This window comes from Erpetoichthys calabaricus, chromosome 15 (genome assembly GCF_900747795.2).
Source record: "Erpetoichthys calabaricus chromosome 15, fErpCal1.3, whole genome shotgun sequence".
In the NCBI taxonomy this organism is placed as follows: domain Eukaryota; kingdom Metazoa; phylum Chordata; class Cladistia; order Polypteriformes; family Polypteridae; genus Erpetoichthys; species Erpetoichthys calabaricus.
This window is the reverse complement of record NC_041408.2, coordinates 92638321-92662924: the sequence shown is the minus strand read 5'-3', so window position 1 is coordinate 92662924 and position 24604 is coordinate 92638321. Positions and strand designations below refer to the sequence as shown.

The window sequence follows — 24604 nt, the reverse complement described above, 5'->3', positions numbered from 1 at the left end:
CTTATGTAAATGGGATTTCTCAGTTTTTTTATTTTTAATAAATTTACAAAAACCTCCAGTAAACTTTTTTCACATTGTCATTATGGGGTGTTGTGTGTAGAATTCTGAGAAAAAAAATGAATTTAATCCATTTTGGAATAAGGCTGTAACATAACAAATTGTGGAAAAAGTGACGCACTGTGAATACTTTCCGGATGCACTGTACTTTTCCAATAGTTGGTTGGAGGAAATGTGGCCTGCCATTGGCAGCATTGGCCAGAAGACAGGACTATCACAAGTCACACTTAAACTGGGACATGACAGGGAGCTTGGCTACCCAAGGAAAGGCCAGATAGTGGATAGGCGGGGAGTAGAACCCATGCCCCTGGAGGGTAAGAAGGATGCCACCACCCTCGAAATTCACGAATGCTGAGAGAGAGAGAGAATTCATTACCTCAAATTCTGGGTCTTTTAATTCTGTTTTCCATCCAAAATGTTTAGCAACTGCTGTTCCAATCATCCTTCCAAGCTCCTGTAAAAGCGCATTTAAAGGAAGACAAGAAACCCGTGAAATTGACCTCTGGATTGCAGAACTTGAGCTCATTATGTTTAAACCTTTGTAAAGATAAAACTCTAGAATGCAGGAAATTAACGCTGGGCAAAGACACTGTAACTGTCAATTTCTGCAGCTGTCAAATGCCAATTGTAAACTGCTAAGACCCTCCAAGTTAATGCCAAAGCCGACTCGTTACAATGTGCTACAAACGCTGCACTCTTGTTAGAAGATGCAAGGCATCTCAAAGCATTTTGTAGCTCAATAAAGACAGCAGAAAGGTAAAGGTATTACAAAAGACGACATTTTGCACCATTCCTGTCCCCCTTGTTTGTTCAGGACCACCAGTGCTTACACCACTTGATTCGGTGACAGATTTTATCCTCAGGGGATAATGAAAACTGCATGAGCTGATCTGATGAACGGTTTCTTGTGTCTACCGTGTGATGCTGCTGTAATGATGTAATGGATGGTGTTGTATTCGTTGTTGTTGGTGCCCTACCACTGTCACAAAACATTCCAGTAAGAATGTAACATCTATAAAATTAAACTTGAATGTATTTCTTAGTAACATTAAATAATGGAGCAAAACCTAAGAAAAATAAACTCCTTTTTAATTTTAAATTAAGTAAAGCTTGTGTCTATTAATTTCAAGGCTTACAGTAAATACATTCTTGGAAAGGCCCAACAAGTCAAAAATCAAGCTATTTCTAATTGGTATATAAAGAGTTTATGAGGATCAAAGAGCAGAAGCCATGGCAGTGTAGGACAAACTGGCACTGCCCATCCTGCAGTCCCAAAGGTATCACGTCCTAGTGAGCTGAATGACTTTCGGCCTGTTGCTCTGACATCACATGTGATGAAGACCATGGAGAGGCTGCTGCTTCACCACCTTAGGCCACAGGTTCAACACGCCCTTGACCCTCTGCAGTTTGTATATCAGGAGAAGGTGGGAGCGGAAGATGCCATCATCTATATGCTACACCGATCCCTCTCTCACTTGGACAGAGGCAGTGGTGCTGTAAGAATTATGTTTCTAGACTTCTCTAGCGCCTTCAACACAATCCAACCTCTGCTCCTTAGGGACAAGCTGACAGAGATGGGATTAGATTCATACCTAGTGGCATGGATCGTGGACTATCTTAAAGACAGACCTCAGTATGTGCGTCTTGGGAACTGCACGTCTGACATTGTGGTCAGCAACACAGGAGCGCCACAAGGGACTGTACTTTCTCCGGTCCTGTTCAGCCTATATACATCGGACTTCCAATACAACTCGGAGTCCTGCCATGTGCAAAAGTTCGCTGATGACACTGCTATCGTGGGCTGTATCAGGAATGGGCTGGAGGAGGAGTATAGGGACCTAATCAATGACTTTGTTAAATGGTCCGACTCAAACCACCTACACCTGAACACCAGCAAAACCAAGGAGCTGGTGGTGGATTTTAGGAGGCCCAGACCCCTCATAGACCCAGTGATCATCAAAGGTGACTGTGTGCAGATGGTGCAGACCTATAAATATCTGGGAGTGCAGCTGGATGATAAATTAGACTGGACTGCCAATACTGATGCGCTGTGCAAGAAAGGACAAAGCCGGTTATACTTCCTTAGAAGGCTGGCTTCCTTCAACATCTGCAATAAGATGCTGCAGATGTTCTATCAAACAGTTGTGGCGAGCGCCCTCTTCTACGCAGTGGTATGCTGGGGAGGCAGCATTAAGAGGAAAGACGCCTCACGCCTGGACAAACTGGTGAGGAAGGCAGGCTCTATTGTTGGCATGGAGCTGGACAGTTTAACATCTGTGGCAGAGCGAAGGGCGCTCAGCAGGCTCCTATCAATTATGGAGAATCCACTGCATCCACTAAATAATGTCATCTCCAGACAGAAGAGCAGCTTCAGCGACAGACTGCTGTCACTGTCCTGCTCCACAGACAGATTGAGGAGATCGTTCCCCCCCAAACTATGCGACTCTTTAATTCCACCAGGGGGGGTAAACGTTAATATTTAACATTATACATAGTAATTGTCTGTTTTTTTCACCTGTATTATTATCATTCTTTAATTTAATATTATTTATTGTATCAGTATGCTGCTGCTGAAGAATGTGAATTTCCCATTGGGATTAATAAAGTATCTATCTATCTATCTATCTATCTATCTATCTATCTATCTATCTATCTATCTATCTATCTATCTATCTATCTATCTATCTATCTATCTATCTATCTATCTATCTATCTATCTATCTATCTATCTATCTATCTATCTATCTATCTATCTATCTTTCTTTAGGGGCACACCAGGCCTGTTAATTAAATCTTTCAGGGTGGATGTTGATCGTTGTCAAAAGGGTTTTGGGGGTAATCAGCTGTAAACGGTGACAAAACCCGCCGTTACATTTTAGTTGGACTCTCTTTGCTAGAAGGAAAGTTAGCTTCATTGGTTTGACTAACATAGCTTGGAACAAACAACGGCAGAAATGGCATCGACATCTGGCGAGATATAAGAAGCGAATGTGTAAAGCAAAATAATCCGTGGATGACGTTTTGCGTATATCTGCTGAACTGGACTCTGACTTGTTGGACTTCGATTTCTATGCAAGTGATTGAAAACGAATGTGAGGTACCAGCATCACCTGATCGGCCCCCAGCTGATCGTGCAGGTGACACGCCACTTACAATGACAAGAGCTACAAACCAACCGCCGCAACCACCCTGCCACACACTCCTGGCAAACTGGCAGCCACCACACACAGCAACAGACATTTTAGGTTGATTTCTGCGTAAAACCATTGCTTTGTGTGCTTTTCAGAAAAGGGAGTTAAAGCAGCGGATGTAGCAGCCAGCCAGCTGTGCCTTTTCCCCACTTACATTCCAAAGGAAGTGACTGAAGTCTAACTTGTACCAGGATCTGCCTGGACTTCACCTCATAACAAAGGTGTAAATCAGAGTTGAATCAACATCTCTCCAGAGGCTCCTCTGCAAACCTATTAAGTCAGAAGGCCGGGATGGAAGGCTCCTTACCTGGCCAGGAGGACCTTTTAATGGAAGGATGAGGGTGGGCAGGCATCCCGACCAGGTTGGGTTAGTGGTACCTTTCCAGGTCGGGAGACTGTTAGAATGGATAGACAGGGATGGGCTGCTTCCCAGGGCCATGTGATTCCCCAGTACACTGGGTGGCAACATCCCTCTGGCGTGTATTCCATTTTGACACACGCAGGGCTGCATGGGAGTTGTAGTTTTGGTGGGCAATCCTGTTGAGGTCATCAGGTGCCACTAGTACCCTAACCCTAACCCTATCACGGGGAGGTTCTGCAGGACTGGGAAGTGCTTCCTGAATGCAATGCAGCCGTGATGTGTGTGAGTAAGCTTTCTGAGCATGAAGTATAAACGAGACCTTAGTCTGCAATGTAAGGTTCTTATCATCCAAAGGATTTGAAGCCTAAAATGTAGAATTTTCAGTCTGTTTTTTTTTTATTAAATCAAACAGTGCATGATGAACACACAGAGATGTAAATGGAAACAAGCTAAACGGAGAACTGCCGCTAAAATACTGAATGCAGCTGTTTAAGACTGAAATAAGCAATTAAGGGTGTGGGACCTGAACAAGCGAGACCACTAAAATGAAGCATCAAAATGTCTCTTGAGCACTAAGTGCTTCATCAGCAATAATTGACTTCTTATTATGAAAGCGGGCTGGAACAAAAACCTGCAGCCACTGCTGCTCTCCGGGACCGACATTGCCCCCTGCCACCACACACCCCACCCATGCCCACCACTAACCCATCCCCCCCACTCTAGCTCAACTAATTTTCAATGACTCGTGGGGCCGGCCGTCGATAAAGTCAAATGTGACACTGCATGAGGGAGTTGGGATGCATGTGTGTGGATGCCTTGTGATGGACTGGGGCTTTCCTTAGAAGGCTGGCATCCTTCAACATCTGCAATAAGATGCTGCAGATGTTCTTTCAGACGGTTGTGGCGAACTCCCTCTACTATGCGATGGTGTGCTGGGAAGGCAGCATTAAGAAGAGGGACGCGTCACGCCTGGACAAACTGGTGAGGAAGGCAGGCTCTATTGTAGGCATAGAGCTGGACAGTCTGACATCTGTGGCAGAGCAACGGGCGCTGAGCAGACTCCTGTCAATCATGGAGAATCCACTGCATCCACTGAACAGGATCATCTCCAGACAGAGGAGCAGCTTCAGCGACAGACTGCTGTCACCGTCCTGCTCCACTGACAGACTGAGGAGATCATTCCTCCACCAAACTATGCGAGTCTTCAATTCCACCCGGGGGGGTAAACGTTAACATTATACAAATTTATTGTCTGTCTGTTATATCTGCATTGTTATCACTCTTTAATTGAATATTGTTTATATCAGTATGCTGCTGTTGGAGTATGGGAATTTCCCCTTGGGATTTATAAAGGATCTATCTATCTATCTATCTATCTATCTATCTATCTATCTATCTATCTATCTATCTATCTATCTATCTATCTATCTATCTATCTATCTATCTATCTATCTATCTATCTATCTATCTATCTATCTATCTATCTATCTATCTATCTATCTATCTATCTATCTATCTATCTATCTATCTATCTATCTATCTAAGCTAATTCCTGCCTTGAGCTGAGCTCTTCAAGGACAGGCTCTGGCTCTCCATGACCAGGTAATGGAAGAAGTGGGTACAGAAAAAAAAGCGTAGATTGGAAATATTTTATGCACAGCAAGGGAACAAGCAATGTGTTAGCAATCCTCAGTAGGAACTCTCACCTGCGCATTAAACATGCGTGCAATGCTGCCACTACAGCGACACGAAACTCTGAACATCTGCTGGCCATTCACAGAACTGGTAGAGTCACTGGAGGCTTTGTGAAGCTCGTCCTCTCCTTCTTGCTGTTCAAGTTCTGATGTCTTGCTCCAATTCTGGCATGAAACTGGGAGCATCAGAGATTGACTTTGCTCCAAATGAACTCTCTTAGTGGCGCATTCTTTTCTTGGACCTTCCTCCCGTTTCCTCTTCACACACCTCTGCACACTTTGTAAAAGATTTTGACACTTGTGCCAGAGAAGAATGGTGTCAGTCCAGAGTGTTCTGTCTTCTCCTATGATTTTCTTCTGAATTAAGTGTCTTGCCTTTCCTAGGAATTCACCATAAAATAAAATATCACTGACAAGTACTGCAGCAAATATCAAATGACTAAGACTGGCTCTCGCTTAGTGCCCATTGCTGTCAGCCTCTGGCTGTGGACCCTACTAGGGGCAAAAAATAAATAAATAAACAAAAAAAGACATAAGAACTGAATTAACAATTAAACAGAACCACTTTCAAGATCCGCACATTTAACAGCTTTACATTTCTAAACCTGTAAATAAAACTGATGAGCCACAGCATGAAGTTATGGGAAAGAGTAGTGGAAGATCGGTTAAGAAGTGAGGTGATGATTAGTGAGCAGCAGTGTGGTTTCATGCCAAGAAAGAGCACCACAGATGTGATGTTTGCTCTGAGGATGTTGATGGAGAAGTTTAGAGAAGGCCAGAAGGAGTTGCATTGCGTCTTTGTGGACCAGTCTTCATCTCAGGTCACTGGATGGCGTCCATGTATCACAAACAGGGGGCACCAGCACTCTAAAGACTTGGACCTTCGTCCTTTTCCTGAGACATCAGGAGCACCACAGACCCCTTTCCAGTGACCTCATGACCCCCCCATGTCCTCCCAATCCATCTACTGACATAAGAAGAGTCACCAGAGTCACATGAATGTCACTGCCGAGGTCAGTAAACCTCTCGACTTACCTACAGCAAATACCAAAGTAACAAAATTTTCAGAATAATGAATACTTTTTGAGGGCCTGGACAAACATTAATAGAACATCATTTTAAACGAATCTCGTTTTAACGAAATGTAAATCACAGTATAACAAACATTATTTTGTCCAAAAATTGCCAACGAAGATAATAATGCGATGCAAAAAAAAAAAAAAAACTTAATTCCGCTCCTACACTTTCCACGCGGACTCTCGGGAACCCTGCAAGAGGTTTTCTCAAAGACAGCGACAGTCTGTTGTGAAATTTCCAGTCTCGGGCAGCCATGGCGAGCATGTAGGCACAACATCATAAACAGAGTGCTCCACCGAGCGTCCACGTGGGTAATTATGTCATGAACAGATACTGTACTGTTCGAATTTATAGCACTTCTCAAAGTTTTCTTTGAGATAAACACAAAAAAAAAGTGACAAACAGCGTCAGTTTACACTGAAAGAAAAATGAACAATCCAGGAAAAAGTTGATTCCGGAATAAAGAAAAATGACGTGGCAAGAGCGTTTTGGAATCGCGCCTTCATCTTCGTGTAACGTCTCATTTTCATTCAGTACTCATACCTGTATTTCTATTAAAAAATACATCAGCTATGTAGAGAAGTGACATCATTTGTTTTTGAAATGTGTAATAAATTTCTCTATTATAAAAATAAAATCTTGAAAGGCTTGGAAGGAGACGATACGTGATTTTCTCGGAGACACTGAAACGTCCTGCGAGAGACACTTCAATGTCACGCGAGACAAGGGAGTGAGACAAAAGGACAGCTGCGGCTTTTAAATGATCGACGCACAGCGCGACAAGCAGTACACGCAGCTCGCCAGCAGCAGCAAGCCAGCAAATGATCCGACCGCATCTCCATTCAGTCCCTGCCCCCCCCCCCCCCTTCACGACACGAGCAGTATAGACATGAAGTGGCTGGTGCACAGCGCATCCGGGGTGGGTAAGGGGGTGGGTGAGCAAAGCGAGCAGGGGGCAAAGCCCCCTAGTAGATTTAAAGAAAAAAGATACAGAAACATTTTGAATGTCCCTCTTATATGGCGATACCAAGGGGGCATCCCCATCTCTTTTTTGGTGTTTTTGTCTCCCTTATTTATTCCCAAACAGACTTTACACTTCTACACGTTACATTTGCAGATTTTATTTTTTCTCCAGCCGTCTGGAGTTTGTTTTTTCTGTCCTCCCTGCCCATCGGATCTTACTTTTATTCTGTTAATTAGTGTTCTCTTATTTCAATTTTTATTTTGTCTTTTTTTTCCTCTTTCTTCATCATGTAAAGCACTTTGAGCTACATTATTTGTATGAAAATGTGCTATAGAAATAAATGTTGTTTCCGTACCTGTATTCCATGGCACTTTGATAGGGGATTCTTTCCTGATCAGCAAAAAAAGCCGTTCTGCAGCTTTTAGTTGTGACAGCTTTTCTGGGTTTAAGTTGGCGCTGAAGAACACTTTCCCAGTGCCATACTCCACCTAGAATGTAAAAAAAAAAAGACCCAGTGGGCATCAGGGTGTCATGGTGGTGCAGTGGATAGCACTGCCTTCAAATCTTAAGTTGCTTGCTTTTGTTTTTTTTAATTAAATTTATTAGAAGCACATAACATTCCATACAATCAAGTCAAACTTAACAAAACTAAAATCAAATAAACTTTCACCCATGAGAAAGAGACGAAGGCCAACAGCCAGAGTAGTAAAGAGAGAAAGGAGTCTTTCTCCCCAATACACAGTAAGTGCTTATTCTAAAATGTTAACGATAAGGTCCTGCCAGGTTTTAAAAAGTTCTGCACAGATCCTCTAAGTGAGAATTAGATTTTTTCCAATTTCAAATAATATAAAACCTCAGTTACCCACTGACTTAAAAGAGGAGAGTTACGATTATTCCAGTTGAGCGAGACAAGTCTACGTGCCAATAGTGAAGTAAAGGCCATGCCGGTTTGTTTGTCCTTCTCCACTTTAAGCCCCTCTGTGAGCCCACCAAACACAGCTGTTAATGGGTTAATGGCTGTCTGAAAGGCATTTAAATATTTTGGTTCAAAATGATGTTAATGTGGCGCAGGCCCAGAACATGAGGCCTAGTGAGGCTAGAGCTCGATTGCAACATTTGCAGGTTGATTTTGCCCTGGAAACATTTTGGACAATTTCAAATGAGATCGATGTGCTCGATAAAAAAGTTGAAAAATTGAATGCTTTGCGCATATGGAGTTTGAGTGAATTCTGTGCCTGTGGCTACCTTCCACTCCGTTTCTGAAATGTTGAGTAAGACATCCTTTTCCCACTGTACTCTGGGATCTTTAAAAGGAGGGGACTTTAAAATGTTTTTATATATTACTAACTGTGTAAGTCTGGGCTGTAAAAAGCCCAGGGTCCTAGAAACTATTAAAATCGTCAGGAAAAAAAATGAAATGTAGAGATGTCAGGTGATTGAAGGAAAATACTCTGGGCGTCTCTCTCCTAGGAGGATTCGTTTTACCGATGTGCTCACATCGCTTGTGCATTAGCGGCGGAAGGAAACGTAAAAGGGATACTGGCTTCCAGTGTTAGTGGCTAAGCGACTTTGTCTTTCATCGGAGGTTTCGTTTTGCTGACGTACTTGCATCGCTTGTGTTATTAGCGGCTAAGCGAGTTTCTGTTTCCTCAGAGGCGGAGCTCTTACCCCGACTCCACCTCTCACTTCCTGGACGGACAGACAGACAGACAGACACTTCCACGTGTAGATGTTTATATATAAGATAGAAATGCTGTCCAAGTCCCCCATGACTGATCAATATCTCTTCTGGAATAGAAATAGGTGAGAGATGAGGAAAACTGGGCAGATGTTTTTTAGCAAAGTTTGGAGAACGTGGAAAAATTCTGTTGACGGGAGACTAAATTTGAAGTGTAATTGTTCATAGGATGCAAAGACATTATTTACATACGAATCTCTAAATGATTCAATCCCATATGTTTGCCAAACATTAAAAACTGTAAATTCGAGAGGGTGGTTATCATGTAGAGGTGCCACAGATAAGATCTTCTCTAACTTGAGGTGCTTGGTCCCATATTCTGAGTCAATGAAGGGCAATTGAGTTGTTAGTTTATTAACGATAACTTGGGGTACAAAGCAAGGAATATAGATAGATAGATAGATAGATAGATAGATAGATAGATAGATAGATAGATAGATAGATAGATAGATAGATAGATAGATAGATAGATAGATAGATACTTTATTAATCCCAAGGGGAAATTCACATATATACATATAAAGTATATAAATATAAAAATATATAAATAAAGAAGTGCTGCAGGATTTCATTTCTATTGCAGACCAACCTGGTGTGTGTTCATCTATTTGTGTCAATGTCCAGGTTTTTATACTTTGTATGTTTGATGTCCATCCATCCATCCATCCATTTTCCAACGCGCTGAATCCAAACACAGGGTCACGGGGGTCTGCTGGAGCCAATCCCAGCCAACACAGGGCACAGGGCAGGAAATAATCCTGGGCAGGGTGCCAACCCACCGCAGGACACACACAAACACACACTAGGGCCAATTTAGAATCGCCAATCCACCTAACCTGCATGTCTTTGGACTGTGGGAGGAAACCGGAGCGCCCGGAGGAAACCCACGCAGACACGGGGAGAACATGCAAACTCCACGCAGGGAGGACCCGGGAAGCGAACCCAGGTCCCCAGATCGCCCAACTGTGAGGCAGCAGCGCTACCCACTGCGCCACCGTGCTGCCCATGTTTGATGTCCAGTAACAAAACTGGAAATTACCATATATACTCTGTCACGCACGCGCGCATAGGGAACCGCATAAAGGCCCAATGAGCAGCGTAATATATTGCACTAGGGGACAAAGGCGGGGTACTAACCTCTCTTTCTTTTGTTTTCGCAGAAAGACAGAAACAACACCGCCATAGTCTACATGGAATTCCCTAACCACGCGCTACCACTTCCGCATTTTCCCCTGGTCCACCTTAGATGATGTCATGGCTCCCATACAGCACCTCGGTTCCTTCCCAGCATTCTACTCATCTATTTTTGGTCCCACCCCATACATGTTCCCCCTCGTCATATTCATGCTGTCACTGACCTTGAGATATTATTGCAAAACTGTACAGTATATGGGGCCGGAAAAACCCCAAAACTTTATGATGTTGTTGTCTGTTTATTACAACTCACAGATAAGTTCTCCCGCGGATAAGTCGGGGTTTGATTTTATCGTATAATTTCTGGTATTTTATAAAGTTGAATGCAGTAAACTCCCGCTATTGGTCCGAGAGATTACGATATGCTAACACCCAACTGAGAGAGTAACCACGGAGCACACGGCCTTTTTGTTTTTTATGTATTGTGCCTACGTGACCACACGGTAATACCTGCACTATTCTGAAGTGACGTTGCACTGTTTTGTGTTTTTTGTATCTCACACGCCTTTACTGTAACAGCATCCCTTATCTACGATGGTGCGCTCGATCAGAAGAAAATATGAAGCTGGTTTAAGATTAAATGTTGTTGAAGTGGGGAAAGAAATTGGTAACCGCGCTGCTGTAACAAAATTCAATGTGTCCGAGAAACTGATGTGAGATTGGAAACAAAAAAAGTTAAGTGTCGCATTTTTGAACGGGCGTACAAGTCGGGGTCTGATTTTATGATCGATTATTTTGGGTTTCAAGACCCGACTTATACGCGAGTATATACGGTAAGTAGTGCCATGCCGCCTTCTGATTTAGGTCGTTGTAGGGTCGCCTTTTGAATTGAGTTTGTGTACCTGTGGCTCTGACCCCCAAAAGGTCATGCGGAAAAGTCAGTTTCCCCTCGGGATTCACAATTAAAAATATTCCCTCGGAGTCTGCATGGTTTTGGCGACACCTGTTTCAGTTAAGTGTTAGGGTGAGTGCAGACTTGTGCCTGAATTTCAAGGGACCTCGTTCTTAAAATGATCCCACTAATGGATTTGACCTTAAATTCGATTAATTTGCTGGTGTGTGAAAAACAAATTCAATGCATCCAGGATTTCCAACACCTGAAGACATTTTAGAAGTAAACCGAGCTAAAGCAGGCGTGTCCGGAGGCCAGTGAGCACTCACGTTTGTGTTTTTTAACCCCACAGATATGCAGTTTTATTTCATTACACGTAATGCTGATGCAAAGTGAATCTTTGCAAATACCGGAAAGGTAGACTGATAAGAAATTGGTGACGTTGCCATAGCACATCTGTAAACAGATGAAGACAAACGTGAAGATCCCCTTCCAGCTCATAGAAAAAGTGCGGCGTGTGTCCTAAAAAGCAATGACATTAAAAGCAGTCGTCCCCTGTACATCTTTAATATGTCATCAAGTTGTGACCAGGGATCAAGTGTTGCTTATTCCACAAAGATCTTCTGGCCACATGCGTTGGGACCCCGAGAAAAGATCCTAAATCAGTGGATTGGAATGAATTCAAACTCGCCGCTTTCTTGAATTCATATCACAAACACGTCTCCATTTGTACAGTCAGTCAGATTCAAATGGAGAAAAGTCGTCCCTCTGCTGTTTGGTGTCCCCCACTGAACACGGACCACAGAAAGCAAAGGAGAGAGTCGTTTGAGGAGATCAGAAAGAAACTGACAGACAAGGCGAAGTCTAGAAGAACACCATCTCCAAGCACCCTCATGTTTCTGTGACCACAGCTGCAAATATCATAATGAAGAAGAAGAAGAAGAAGTTGAAGGTCCATGGGACTGTAGCTAACCTCCCTGGACTCGGCCACAAGAGGAAAAGCGACCTCAGAATGGGCAGAAGGACAATGAGAATAGCAGACAAAGAGCCAAGGACGAGATCCAAAGAGAGACGAGCCGAACTCCAAGGTCAAGTTGAGGGTCGGGACATCCTTTACATCAGTTGTCACCAAGTCCAGTCCTGGAGGACCACCGTGACTGCAGGTTTTCATTCTCACCCTTTTCTGAATGACTGACCTGTTTTTGCTGCTAAACCTTTTTAATTGATTTGCTCTTGAAGACTCAGACCCCTTCATTGTTTCTTTGTCTTTAATTAGCAGCCAAACAATAATTAGAACATTAGAACACTCTAGACGAGAACAGGCCATTCAGCCCAACAAAGCTCGCCAGTACTATCCACTTATTTCTTCCAAGAAAACATCAAGTCGAGTTTTGAAAGACCCTAACGTCTTACTGTCTACCACACTACTTGGTCGCTTATTCCAAGTTTCTATCGTTCTTTGTGTAAAGAAAAACTTCCTAATGTTTGTGCGAAATTTACCCTTAACAAGTTTCCAACTGTGTCCCTGTGTTCTTGATGAACTCATTTTAAAGTAACAGTCCCGATCCACTGGACTAATTCCCTTCATAATTTTAAACACTTCAATCATCTCACCTCTTAATCTTCTTTTGCTTAAACTGTAAAGGCTCAGCTCTTTTAATCTTTCCTCATAATTCAACCCCTGTAGCCCTGGAATCAGCCTAGTCGCTCTTCTCTGGACCTTCTCTTGTGCTGTTATGTCCTTTTTGTAGCCTGGAGACCAAAACTTCACCCAGGACTCCAGATGAGGCCTCACCAGTGTGTTATAAAGACTTGAGCAGAACCTCCTGTGACTTGTACTCCACACATCAAGGCGCTATATATCCTAACATTCTGTTAGCCTACTTAATGGCTTCTGAACACTGTCGGGAAGTCGATAGCTTAGAGTCCACTATGACTCCTAAATCCTTCTCATAAGGTGTACTCTCGATTTTCAGACCCCCCATTGTGTATTCAAACCTCACATTTTGACTTCCTATGTGTAATTCTTTACATTTACTGACATTAACTTTCATCTGCCACAAATCTGCCCAAGCCTGTATGCTGTCCAAGTCCTTCTGTAATGATATAACGGATTCCAAATTATCTGCTAATCCACCTATCTTGGTATCATCTGCACACTTAACCAGCTTGTTACTTATATTACTATCTAAATCATTTATAGATATTAAAAATAGCAGCGGCCCTAGCACTGACCCCTGCTGGTCACCACTCTTAACATCAGCCAGTTCTGATGAGGTTCCTCGCACCATCACCCTCTGCTTGCTGTGTCTGAGCCAATTCTGCACCCATCTACAAACATCACCCTGAACTCCCACCTCTTTTAATTTGATGCCCAACCTCTCATGTGGCACCTTATCAAATGCTTTCTGAAAGTCCACATCAAGAATATCATAAGCTCCACTTTGATCGTATCCTTTTGTTGCCTCCTCATAGAATTCCAGCATGTTAGTAAAACATGACCTCCATCTTCTGACCCCATGCTGACTGCTTAGAATAACTCCTGTCCTTGCCAGGTGTTGCTCGATCTTCTCCTTAATAATTCCTTCCATTAATTTTCCTGTGATGCATGTTAAGCTTACTGGCCTATAGTTGCTTGGATCTGCCCTGTCACCCTTTTTATATAATGGGATGATATTTGCCATTTTCCAGTCCTTCGGAATCTCTCCAGTGCACAGTGACTTCCTAAAAATATGCGTCAAGGGTTTATATCTCTGTACTCACTAGCCTCCTTAAGAACATGAGGATAAATATTATCTGGTCCTGGTGATTTGTTCGATTTCAGCTTATTTAATCTGAGCAGCACTTCTCCCTCTACAATTTCCAAATCCCTCAGTACCTCCTTAGTAGTCCCTGTTACCTCTGGGAGGTTATCCACTTGCTCACTTGTGAACACCTCAGAAAAATGTAAGTTTAATGCATCCGCTATTTCACTGTCTGTATTTTTTAATTCCCCATTACTATTCCTGATAGTGATGAGTAATGAGATACAAAACAAGCCAAAACAACTGGTGTCCATCATACAATATCTGAAAATAAAGAACGATGAAGGTCTCAGGAATGTTGGTCTGCTCAGGACCCCAAAACATTTGAACAGAAAAGAGAAAACCAACAATTTCAGAAATGTCTGCTAATGCACCACGAGGGCAGCAACAAGCCACGGAATTAAAGAACGAGTTTAATTAATGACGAGACTCGGCACCTCGTTGACCAACTGGTTGGAGTTTGAGGCCCTGACTTGGGTGGTCTTCTGTTGGCTCACTCGCTTTGCATTTCATTTTTATTTGGGTGCCATTTAAGGAAAGAAATGAAGCAACTTAGAGGAACAATGAAGAAATTCAGGAGAACAAATCTTAAAAAGGCAATTCAAAGAAATGAATTCACAAGAAGTTAATTAGCAGCACAAACAGCGCACTTGATTAAAAAAAACCTGTTAGAATGAAAACCTGCAGCCACGGTGGTCCTCCAGGACTGGACTTGGTGTCCTCTTGCTTTACATGTCCTACAACTCTGTGATGGTCGGCGTGATTCTGTACGCTGTGCTGTGTTTGGCCAGCCAATGTCACTTTAAGTATCAATGGCCTTGTAAGAAGGCAGGCGCAGTTAGGGGACAACCCTGGACCCCCTTGGAAAGATTGAAGACAAAACTGGGTGCCATTATGAACAACGCAACACATCCTCTCTTTGACTCACTAACACTGAGGACTTTCAGCCGATGGATTCTTCAGCAGAACTGTGTCAAGAAACATGACTGGGGCTCCTTTATACCAACAGCAATACATCTGTATAGCGCCTTACAGGGGCTGCACTTTTTATCTTTGGCCAATCAGACTTTTTTTCTTGCTTTCTGATTTTTTTTTAGTCATTCTGGTGTGTTCCCCAGATGGAGTGTTCTGTTTGTCATAATATAATATTTATTTATTGTGCTACTCTAAAAAGTCAAATTTCACAAAAAAGTACTATCTGCACCGATCAGTTACAATATTAAAACCACCTGCCTAATATTATGGAGGTCCCCCATGTGCCATCAAAACAGATCTGACATGTCGAGGAATGGATTCCATGAGACTCTCTGAAGGTGTCCTGTACACCAAGATGGGAGCAGCAGATCCGTTAAGTGCTGTAAGTTGCAAGGTGGGGGCCTCCATAGATCAGACTTGTTTTTCCAGCAAGTCCCATAGATCTGGGAAATGTGAAGGCCAAATCAACACCTTGGACTCGCTGTCATGTTCCTCAAACCACTGTCACAGTGTGGCTGGGCGCATTATCCTGCTGAAGGAGACCACGGCCATCAGGGGCTACCATTATCACAAGGGGGTGTACGTGGACTGCAACAAATCTTTAGGCAGGTGGTACGTGTCAAAGTGACATCCATATGAATGCCAGGACCCAAGGTGTCCCAACAGAGCATTACCCAGAGCGATACACCCTGCCTCCGCCAGCTTGCCTACTTCCCATAGTGCATCCTGTTGCCATGGCTTCCTCACATAAATGACACACACACACGCGTGCGCACACACAGAGCTTTCCATAAGATCTAAAAGAACATGCGATTGAGCACACCGGACCTCCCTCTTCTATTGCTCCACTTTTGGCCAGGGGTGAGCATATGGGCACCGTGACCAGTCTGTGGCAATGCAGCAAGCTGTGTGTTCTGACACCTTTTCTCTAATGGCCAGCATTAAGATTTTCAGCAATTTGTGCCCCAGTACATCTTCTGTGGGATCAGACAAGGTGTGTGAGCCTTCAAACTTCTCATGCCCATCAATGGGTCTTGGGCGCCCCTGACCCTGTCGCCGATTGGGCGGCTGACCCCACGATGCTCTGACCAAGTCGTCGGCCCTTATCAACGTCACTCCTTACACTTGCCCAACACATCATCTTCACTTGCTGCCCAATATCTGCCACCCTTTGACAGGTGCCACTGGAACGACATAACCAACGTTATTCACTTCACCTGTCAGCGCTTTTAAGCTTGTGTCTTATCGGTGTATCTGTCTATCTATCTATATAAGTTAAAGGACAGCGCGATCTAACCTCTCCATGATGAATGCACTAACAGTTTAAACAGCACGAACGGTTACGTAGTAAGATGGTTAATGACGGCCGGGTGAAGGAGCTTTGGTACTCACGTCAACCGCCGACAGTTTGGCTGCCACCTCCGCTGCAAGAAACGGCTCCAAGCCTCTCCCAGCGGTGCAGAAGAAGCGCACTGCTCGATCCGCACGTTCCGCTTCAGACATCCCGCATTGGTCCCGGGCTCCAAAAAACTTCAAAGTAGTCAACTTAAAGTAACGAGGCTCCCCGTACGCCGCTCGTAGAACGTTCGTTAAATCCTCGCGAAACAAAGATGGCTTTGATGTGCCGGCGGAAGTGAACGGTGGAGGTAAAGCTCTGAAAGTGCCGCGTGAAATTTCACAGGATTAAAATACAAATGCATTGATTACTAAACGACGTATATGTGCGAATGTTTCCAATTTTAAAACAAGCAAATCATTCATTTTCTGTACACTTGCAATGAGACACTTTTTTTATTTCCTTTTGCTTCGTCTATATTTAACAGCAGTTGGCAGAGTCACGTATCGTACTTTACTGGCAAAAACTGAACTGGAGTGTGGATACTAAACACATTGGCAGTTGTCGCTGCAATTTAACTCAAATAGTGATCGGCGCCCGCTGATGACGACAGAGATGAAGGAACCATAGACATTACTACACGCCTCATGACCAGCAGCATCGTACGTCAACCTCGCCGCCATATTGTGAGTGGCACTGCTGTGGAATGAAGTAATGGATAAAGAGGCCTCACGCATGTGCTGTTTGGGATTGTACAAACCGCTGTACGCTCCAAACCAGATCACAGGGATTACATTTCATAGGTAAAGATGAACAATTGTTTTGGTTATATTTGGCCATAAGAAAATCCTGTTTTATAATCTTAACTTTAGCTACGACAGGCTAAGCTAGCAAAGCTATGCATTTATGCGCTCAAGTGAGCCTCCAAACAATGTTTTGGCTAAACGTATTTAGTCACTAACTATGTAGATTGTTGTTAGCTGTTAACATTTCTCAAACTTTGAAGGCTTCCCAAAGAAATCCACCTCAGGAAGCAGTGGGAGGTCAGGTAGCCCTTAGACAGGATTTCGAGAAAGCTGTCCTGTGATGTGTGCCGTGCTAGTTTGGTAACAGATGCTGTACCGGCATCACATGATCAAAGCGACCAATCACTCACATTAAAAAACAAAGGAGGTCTGATGAGTCCTTCTGAGGGTCCAGTCAAGGTGGTCAAAGTAGCTGACAGTCGACATTTGGACAAGCTGTCAGTGGATCTGTGATCAATCAGTTTGTTTGGGCTGAGATTGGGTCAGATGATGGAGCTCATTGAGGAAACACAGTTTGAAATTGATGACCATCATTTTATCCTCATGTCTTTAGTTGTGTCTGTCGTCCACAAACTAAGGCTGCACCATATTAACAGACTGAATACTCTCAAGTTACAGAGTGGCAACACACGGAAAAAGCTATAAGACAGTTCTGTGTCATGGATTTTAGATCCTATCCTGTATATATTTAAGTAACCACATTGTGTGTGTGTGTGTGTGAGAGATTGAGAGAGGAATCAGTGAAATGTTTTTAGAAATTATTAAGCCAATTTGTATACAATAAAATTGTTTATTTGTGTCATTGAGTGCATCATCCATCCATCCATTTTCCAACCCGCTGAATCCAAACACAGGGTCACGGGGGTCTGCTGGAGCCAATCCCAGCCAACACAGGGCACAAGGCAGGAGCCAATCCCGGGCAGGGTACCAACCCACCACAGGTTGAGTGGATCATTTCACTGTTAAAAGAAAGACAAACAAAGATAACTGGCAGTAAGCGTGCAAAATTCAGAATTGGTCTGTCAGTTTGAAAAGATAAGTTCTGAGGGCAGTTTTAAAATGTGTTATTGAATCGAGCTGATGGATATGAGAGGGAGGAGAATTCCCGAGTTGAGGAGCACAATGAGAGACACTCGAGCTCCTATAGCACTGAGTCTGATGTGCGGTACAGAAAGTCGAGCTGCAGATGAGGATCTGAGTGAGTGAGAGGAGAGCAAGTCTGGAGGAGATCAGTGAGGTGGTGGAGAGCTTTAAATGTTAAGAGCGGCATTTAGTACTGTAATCGGTAGTTAACAGGGAGACAGTGAAGTTGAGAGAGAATCGCTGTAATATGTTCAGTGGATTTAGAACAGCAGGTTATTATCCTGGCAGCAGAATTTTGAAGAAGTTGTAAGCGATGGATACGTTTTTGTGGGATGCCAGATAGAATAGCATTACAGTAATCTATACGTGCGGTGACGAGAGCATTAACCGATACTTCTGTGTTGGGTACGAACAGGACGAAGTCTAGAAATGTTTCAGAGATGGAAGAAGGCAGTTCACGAAATGTTACTTATATGGGAGGAATTATTTAATAATAATAATTATTGTGTATAATAATTAGTAATAAATAATTAATAATAATTAGTGTATACATGGATATAAATAATTGCATTTAAACGATTCGCCAAAATCTGTTGTATGCAAACGATACTGTTTTAAACATTATTGCTTTTTCATCAGAAAACCCGGTTTCCACGTCTACCTGTATTAGTTTAAATGGCACTTTTGCCACTCGCAATATGGCGGACGCGCTGACATATCGTGTCAACTGGACAACACAGTGAATGTGGCGTCTATCTATATGTGTCTATGGAAGGAGCTATATCGAAGCTCCGCCTCCAACAGACAGCAAGCACACGTCGGGTGCGCGAACATGAAGGGCACATCTTTACATTAACATTTTTTGCATTTGCATTGTATTTATGTACTGTTCAAATGTGTTTATTAATTGTGAATTTAACTGCATTTATTCCTAAATTATCTATTGCTTTTATTTCTGATCTTCTTATACTCATTTTAATGCTATTTACCTGTTAAATGGAATAGATAGATAGATAGATAGATAGATAGATAGATAGATAGATAGATAGATAGATAAAAGGCACTATATAACAGATAGTGACGTCACTGTCATAAAAATGGTGAGACGTGTGTAATGGATTTCATAACATGTACTCTGGGATACTTTAGTAACGCATTGTCAGTAAACAACATTTGCTGCTGCATCCCCAGATCCAAATTAAAGCGTCAGTGTGAACAGCAGAGGCCATCATCAACAAACACCACAAGTGCCTCTGACTTCTCCGGGCTCAGTCTCATCTCAAACTGTTTAAAACATTAAGCACCAAATCTCAGATTTTGATTAAAATTGATGTACTGAATTGCACTATATTATTATTATTATTAAAAAAATCTCATACAGCAGGCGCTCAAAATAATTAAGCAATGTGGACTAAAGCCGCTTATGAGTCCCGTCCAGATTAGGGGCCCAGAAATTTAAACTTTGTTGGTTTCACAGTTGATCCACCCCTAGGGTGTTGGTAGTCCAGGTTTTCCTAATCTGTTTTTTCTGTTGGTGTCCCGCAGCCTACCAGGGCACGATGGTCAGTGGCTGGGCCCCCCCGATGTTTCTGTTGCCCGGGGGTCTATGATGCTGTTAAAATGGTACTGCAATCTAGCACACATTAGGGAATCATTTTTTCTCTACATGTTAGGAAAGCACAAAAACACCAACTCCACATGCGAAGAGCCCGCCCCAGAATGAAATGGTGCTGTGTCAAGTGACAGTTCTATGAGGAACCATACAACCCAGTAAAGAACCCTAGAGTGCCATTAAAGAGCCGGCATTTTAAGGGTGCAGGGCCACGACAACCTCTGCCGGATTTTTTTCCAGGTGATATGCTGGCTACTGCTGGCCACCTCCGCGTTGACACCTCGATGTCGCTAGCGATTCCCATCTGCGTGCTGATCCAAATTTGCGGTGGTCTTTATCTGTGTGTCGATTTGCATGAATGCAGTTCGCTTTCAATGATGTCACGTGGAGTGGTGGGCAAATGTATAAATGTGTGTATTAATTCACGCGTTGTAAGGGCGCTTAAAGTTTGGTGCAAAACTCGAGAAACACTCGGTCGTGACACACAAAAAAAATCGATATTATATATATATATATATATATATATATATATATATATATATATATATATATATATATATATCTGGGACTGAGGTCATCGAGGTGGTCAAAAAACTCCTTGGTGGCAGGGCCCCGGGGGTGGATGAGATACGCCCGGAGTTCCTCAAGGCTCTGGATGTTGTAGGACTGTCTTGGCTGACACGCCTCTGCAACATCGCATGGACATCAGGGACAGTGCCTCTGGATTGGCAGACCGGGGTGGTGGTCCCCCTCTTTAAGAAGGGGGATCGGAGGGTGTGTTCCAGCTACAGAGGGATCACACTCCTCAGCCTCCCTGGAAAAGTCTATTCAGGGGTCCTGGAGAGGAGGGTCCGTCAGATAGTTGAACCTCAGATTCAGGAGGAACAGTGTGGTTTTCGTCCTGGTCGCGGAACAGTGGACCAGCTCTACACCCTTAGCAGGGTCCTGGAGGGTGCATGGGAGTTCGCCCAACCAGTCTACATGTGTTTTGTGGACTTGGAAAAGGCGTTCGACCGTGTCCCTCGGGGAATCCTGTGGGGGGTACTCCGAGAGTATGGGGTACCAGCCCCCCTGATAAGGGCTGTTCGGTCCCTGTACGATCGGTGTCAGAGCTTGGTCCGCATTGCCGGCAGTAAGTCGAACCCGTTTCCAGTGAGAGTTGGACTCCGCCAGGGCTGCCCTTTGTCACCGATTCTGTTCATAACTTTTATGGACAGAATTTCTAGGCGCAGCCAGGGCGTTGAGGGGGTCCGGTTTGGTGGACTCAGGATTGGGTCACTGCTTTTTGCAGATGATGTTGTCCTGTTTGCTTCATCAGGCCGTGATCTTCAGCTCTCTCTGGATCGGTTTGCATGAGTGTGAAGCGGCTGGGTTGAGAATCAGCACCTCCAAATCCGAGACCATGGTCCTCAGCCGGAAAAGGGTGGAGTGCCCTCTCAGGGTTGGTAGCGAGATCCTGTCCCAAGTGGAGGAGTTCAAGTATCTCGGGATCTTGTTCACGAGTGAGGGAAGAATGGAGCGTGAGATCGACAGGCGGATCGGTGCGGCATCCGCAGTAATGCGGGCGCTGCATCAGTCTGTCGTGGTGAAAAAGGAGCTGAGCCGCAAGGCGAAGCTCTCAATTTACCAGTCAATCTATGTTCCTACCCTCACCTGTGGTCATGAGCTATGGGTAGTGACCGAAAGAACGAGATCGCGAATACAAGCGGCTGAAATGAGTTTCCTCCGCAGGGTGTCTGGGCTCTCCCTTAAAGATAGGGTGAGAAGCTCAGTCATCCGGGAGGGGCTCAGAGTAGAGCCGCTGCTCCTCCACAGCGAGTGGAGTCAGATGAGGTGGCTCGGGCATCTGATCAGGATGCCTCCTGGACGTCTCCCTGGTGAGGTGTTCTGGGCACGTCCAACCGGGAGGAGGCCCCGGGGAAGACCCAGGACACGCTGGAGGGACTATGTCTCCCGACTGGCCTGGGAACGCCTCGGGATTATCCCGGAAGAGCTGGAAGAAGTGGCCGGGGAGAGGGAAGTCTGGGCATCTCTGCTCAAGCTGCTGCCCCCGCGACCTGATCTCGGATAAGCGGGAGACAATGGATGGATGGATGGATGGATATATTATATATAATCGATATTATATATAAAGGTGCGTTTTTCACGGAACCTTACCAATGCTTTCGTTTCGGCTGACAGCGCATGGCTTTTTCGCGCAGATGGAGCAATCGCGTAACGTACAAGACGTGTTACGAATATTATTATCATTTTACGGGTTCATTGTTGTCCAGCGTTTCCAAAACATTCCGCTTTTCCCGGAATGTGTCTACCGATTTCACTGGAACCCCATCTTCTAGCAAGTTTAAACGGCTCACCAGCTCTCCTAAATATCCTGGCCTAAGAGCAGGAGTGAAACTGTGTCACTCTGGAGATTTGTGAGCCTGTTCGCAGCGTTTTCCTTAATAAGTACCGGCCCTGACCCAGTCTATAAAAAGGCACCTTAGCCACATGCGTTCATCGTAGAGTGCCCACTAGGTGGCAGCAAAGCCTCACCGAATCCTCCGCGCCAGCGCGCTGCCAAATCCTGACAGCTCGTCAAGCCGCCCGTTTCAGCGCTCAGCGAGAGCGCGTCTTGCTGTGCAATTAAAGAGACAATTTGTGACTTCCTGCTCCTGATTGTGGGATTAGTTTAAAGAAGAGTGTGTGTGGCGGAGTGATAAAAAATAAATAAAGTAAAATCAAAAACCTCTGCAATGCAGTTGAGCATTTGTTTGACGTTAAAAACGAACTTTTACGGTACACTTTGTACACGCTTCGTTTGTCATGTTATTTCCCCCATGAAATCGATATTTTCAGGCACAGGGTGACATTTAAAATTTAATTTACGTTCTGTTTAAGTGACCGCTCGAGTTCCACCACGTAACCTCTCATCTAGACGCTGAGCACCCAGGCTGTGCCAAACAAACGTGAATCCGTTTTTTATTTCTCTTAGATACCGTACCGGATCGTAACTCCACAATAATCAGCCCCGGAGGGAATGAAGGAATGCCGCTCCATCGCAGGGCTCGCCGCAAGCTTTGATTTTTAAGAAAATGGTAGCATCTTTAAGCAATGGCGGTTTCCTATACCAGGGATTCCCAAACAAGTGGCCTATAATAGAGACAAATGCAGTGCATGTTATTCCAACAGATGGCCCTTCACAGACATTAACACTACTTTTATATATATAATGCCAGATGGCATATAACGGAGACAGATTCACTGCATTTGTCATTCCAACAGATGGTGAATCACAAATATTCATAGTAATAAATTGTACTGCATTTACCTTTCCAACCAATGGTGCATAACATTATTTTTACAAATCCCATACCAAGTGGCATACAACAGAGGCATATGTGTTGCATTTGTCATTCCAACAGATGATGAATCACAAATATTCATAGTAATAAATTGTACTGCATTTACCTTTCCAACCAATGGTGCATAACATTATTTTTACAAATCCCATACCAAGTAGCATACAACAGAGGCATATGTGTTGCATTTGTCATTCCAACAGATGATGAATCACAAATATTCATAGTAATAAATTGTACTGCATTTACCTTTCCAACCAATGGTGCATAACATTATTTTTACAAATCCCATACCAAGTAGCATACAACAAAGGCATATGTGTTGCATTTGTCATTCCAACAGATGATGAATCACAAATATTCATAGTAATAAATTGTACTGCATTTACCTTTCCAACCAATGGTGCATAACATTATTTTTACAAATCCCATACCAAGTGGCATACAACAGAGGCATATGTGTTGCATTTGTCATTCCAACAGATGATGAATCACAAATATTCATAGTAATAAATTGTACTGCATTTACCTTTCCAACCAATGGTGCATAACATTATTTTTACAAATCCCATACCAAGTAGCATACAACAGAGGCATATGTGTTGCATTTGTCATTCCAACAGATGATGAATCACAAATATTCATAGTAATAAATTGTACTGCATTTACCTTTCCAACCAATGGTACATAACATTATTTTTACAAATCCCATACCAAGTGGCATACAACAGAGGCATATGTGTTGCATTTGTCATTCCAACAGATGATGAATCACAAATATTCATAGTAATAAATTGTACTGCATTTACCTTTCCAACCAATGGTGCATAACATTATTTTTACAAATCCCATACCAAGTAGCATACAACAGAGGCATATGTGTTGCATTTGTCATTCCAACAGATGATGAATCACAAATATTCATAGTAATAAATTGTACTGCATTTACCTTTCCAACCAATGGTGCATAACATTATTTTTACAAATCCCATACCAAGTAGCATACAACAGAGGCATATGTGTTGCATTTGTCATTCCAACAGATGATGAATCACAAATATTCATAGTAATAAATTGTACTGCATTTACCTTTCCAACCAATGGTGCATAACATTATTTTTACAAATCCCATACCAAGTGGCATACAACAGAGGCATGAGTGTTGCATTTGTCATTCCAACAGATGATGAATCACAAATATTCATAGTAATAAATTGTACTGCATTTACCTTTCCAACCAATGGTGCATAACATTATTTTTACAAATCCCATACCAAGTAGCATACAACAGAGGCATATGTGTTGCATTTGTCATTCCAACAGATGATGAATCACAAATATTCATAGTAATAAATTGTACTGCATTTACCTTTCCAACCAATGGTGCATAACATTATTTTTACAAATCCCATACCAAGTGGCATACAACAGAGGCATATGTGTTGCATTTGTCATTCCAACAGATGATGAATCACAAATATTCATAGTAATAAATTGTACTGCATTTACCTTTCCAACCAATGGTGCATAACATTATTT

The 24604-nt window shown here is 43.3% G+C and overlaps 1 protein-coding gene across 2 annotated transcripts in view; it reads right to left on the bottom strand.

Moving 5' to 3' along the window:
• The window catches only part of thumpd2 (THUMP domain containing 2), a 41809-nt gene extending 25023 nt beyond the window's left edge, over positions 1-16786 (bottom strand). Inside the window, exons 1-4 of one of the 2 annotated variants that reach the window (XM_051919151.1) lie at positions 16280-16786; positions 7700-7832; positions 5316-5683; positions 434-511 (exon numbers count right to left, since the gene is read on the bottom strand). In XM_051919151.1, the coding sequence (XP_051775111.1) occupies positions 434-511; positions 5316-5683; positions 7700-7832; positions 16280-16390 (690 nt within the window). In that variant the 5' untranslated portion in view covers positions 16391-16786. The remainder of the gene's footprint in view (positions 1-433; positions 512-5315; positions 5684-7699; positions 7833-16279) is intronic. The other variant, XM_028820387.2, reaches the window with a different exon arrangement.
• Positions 16787-24604: the final 7818 nt, after the last annotated feature.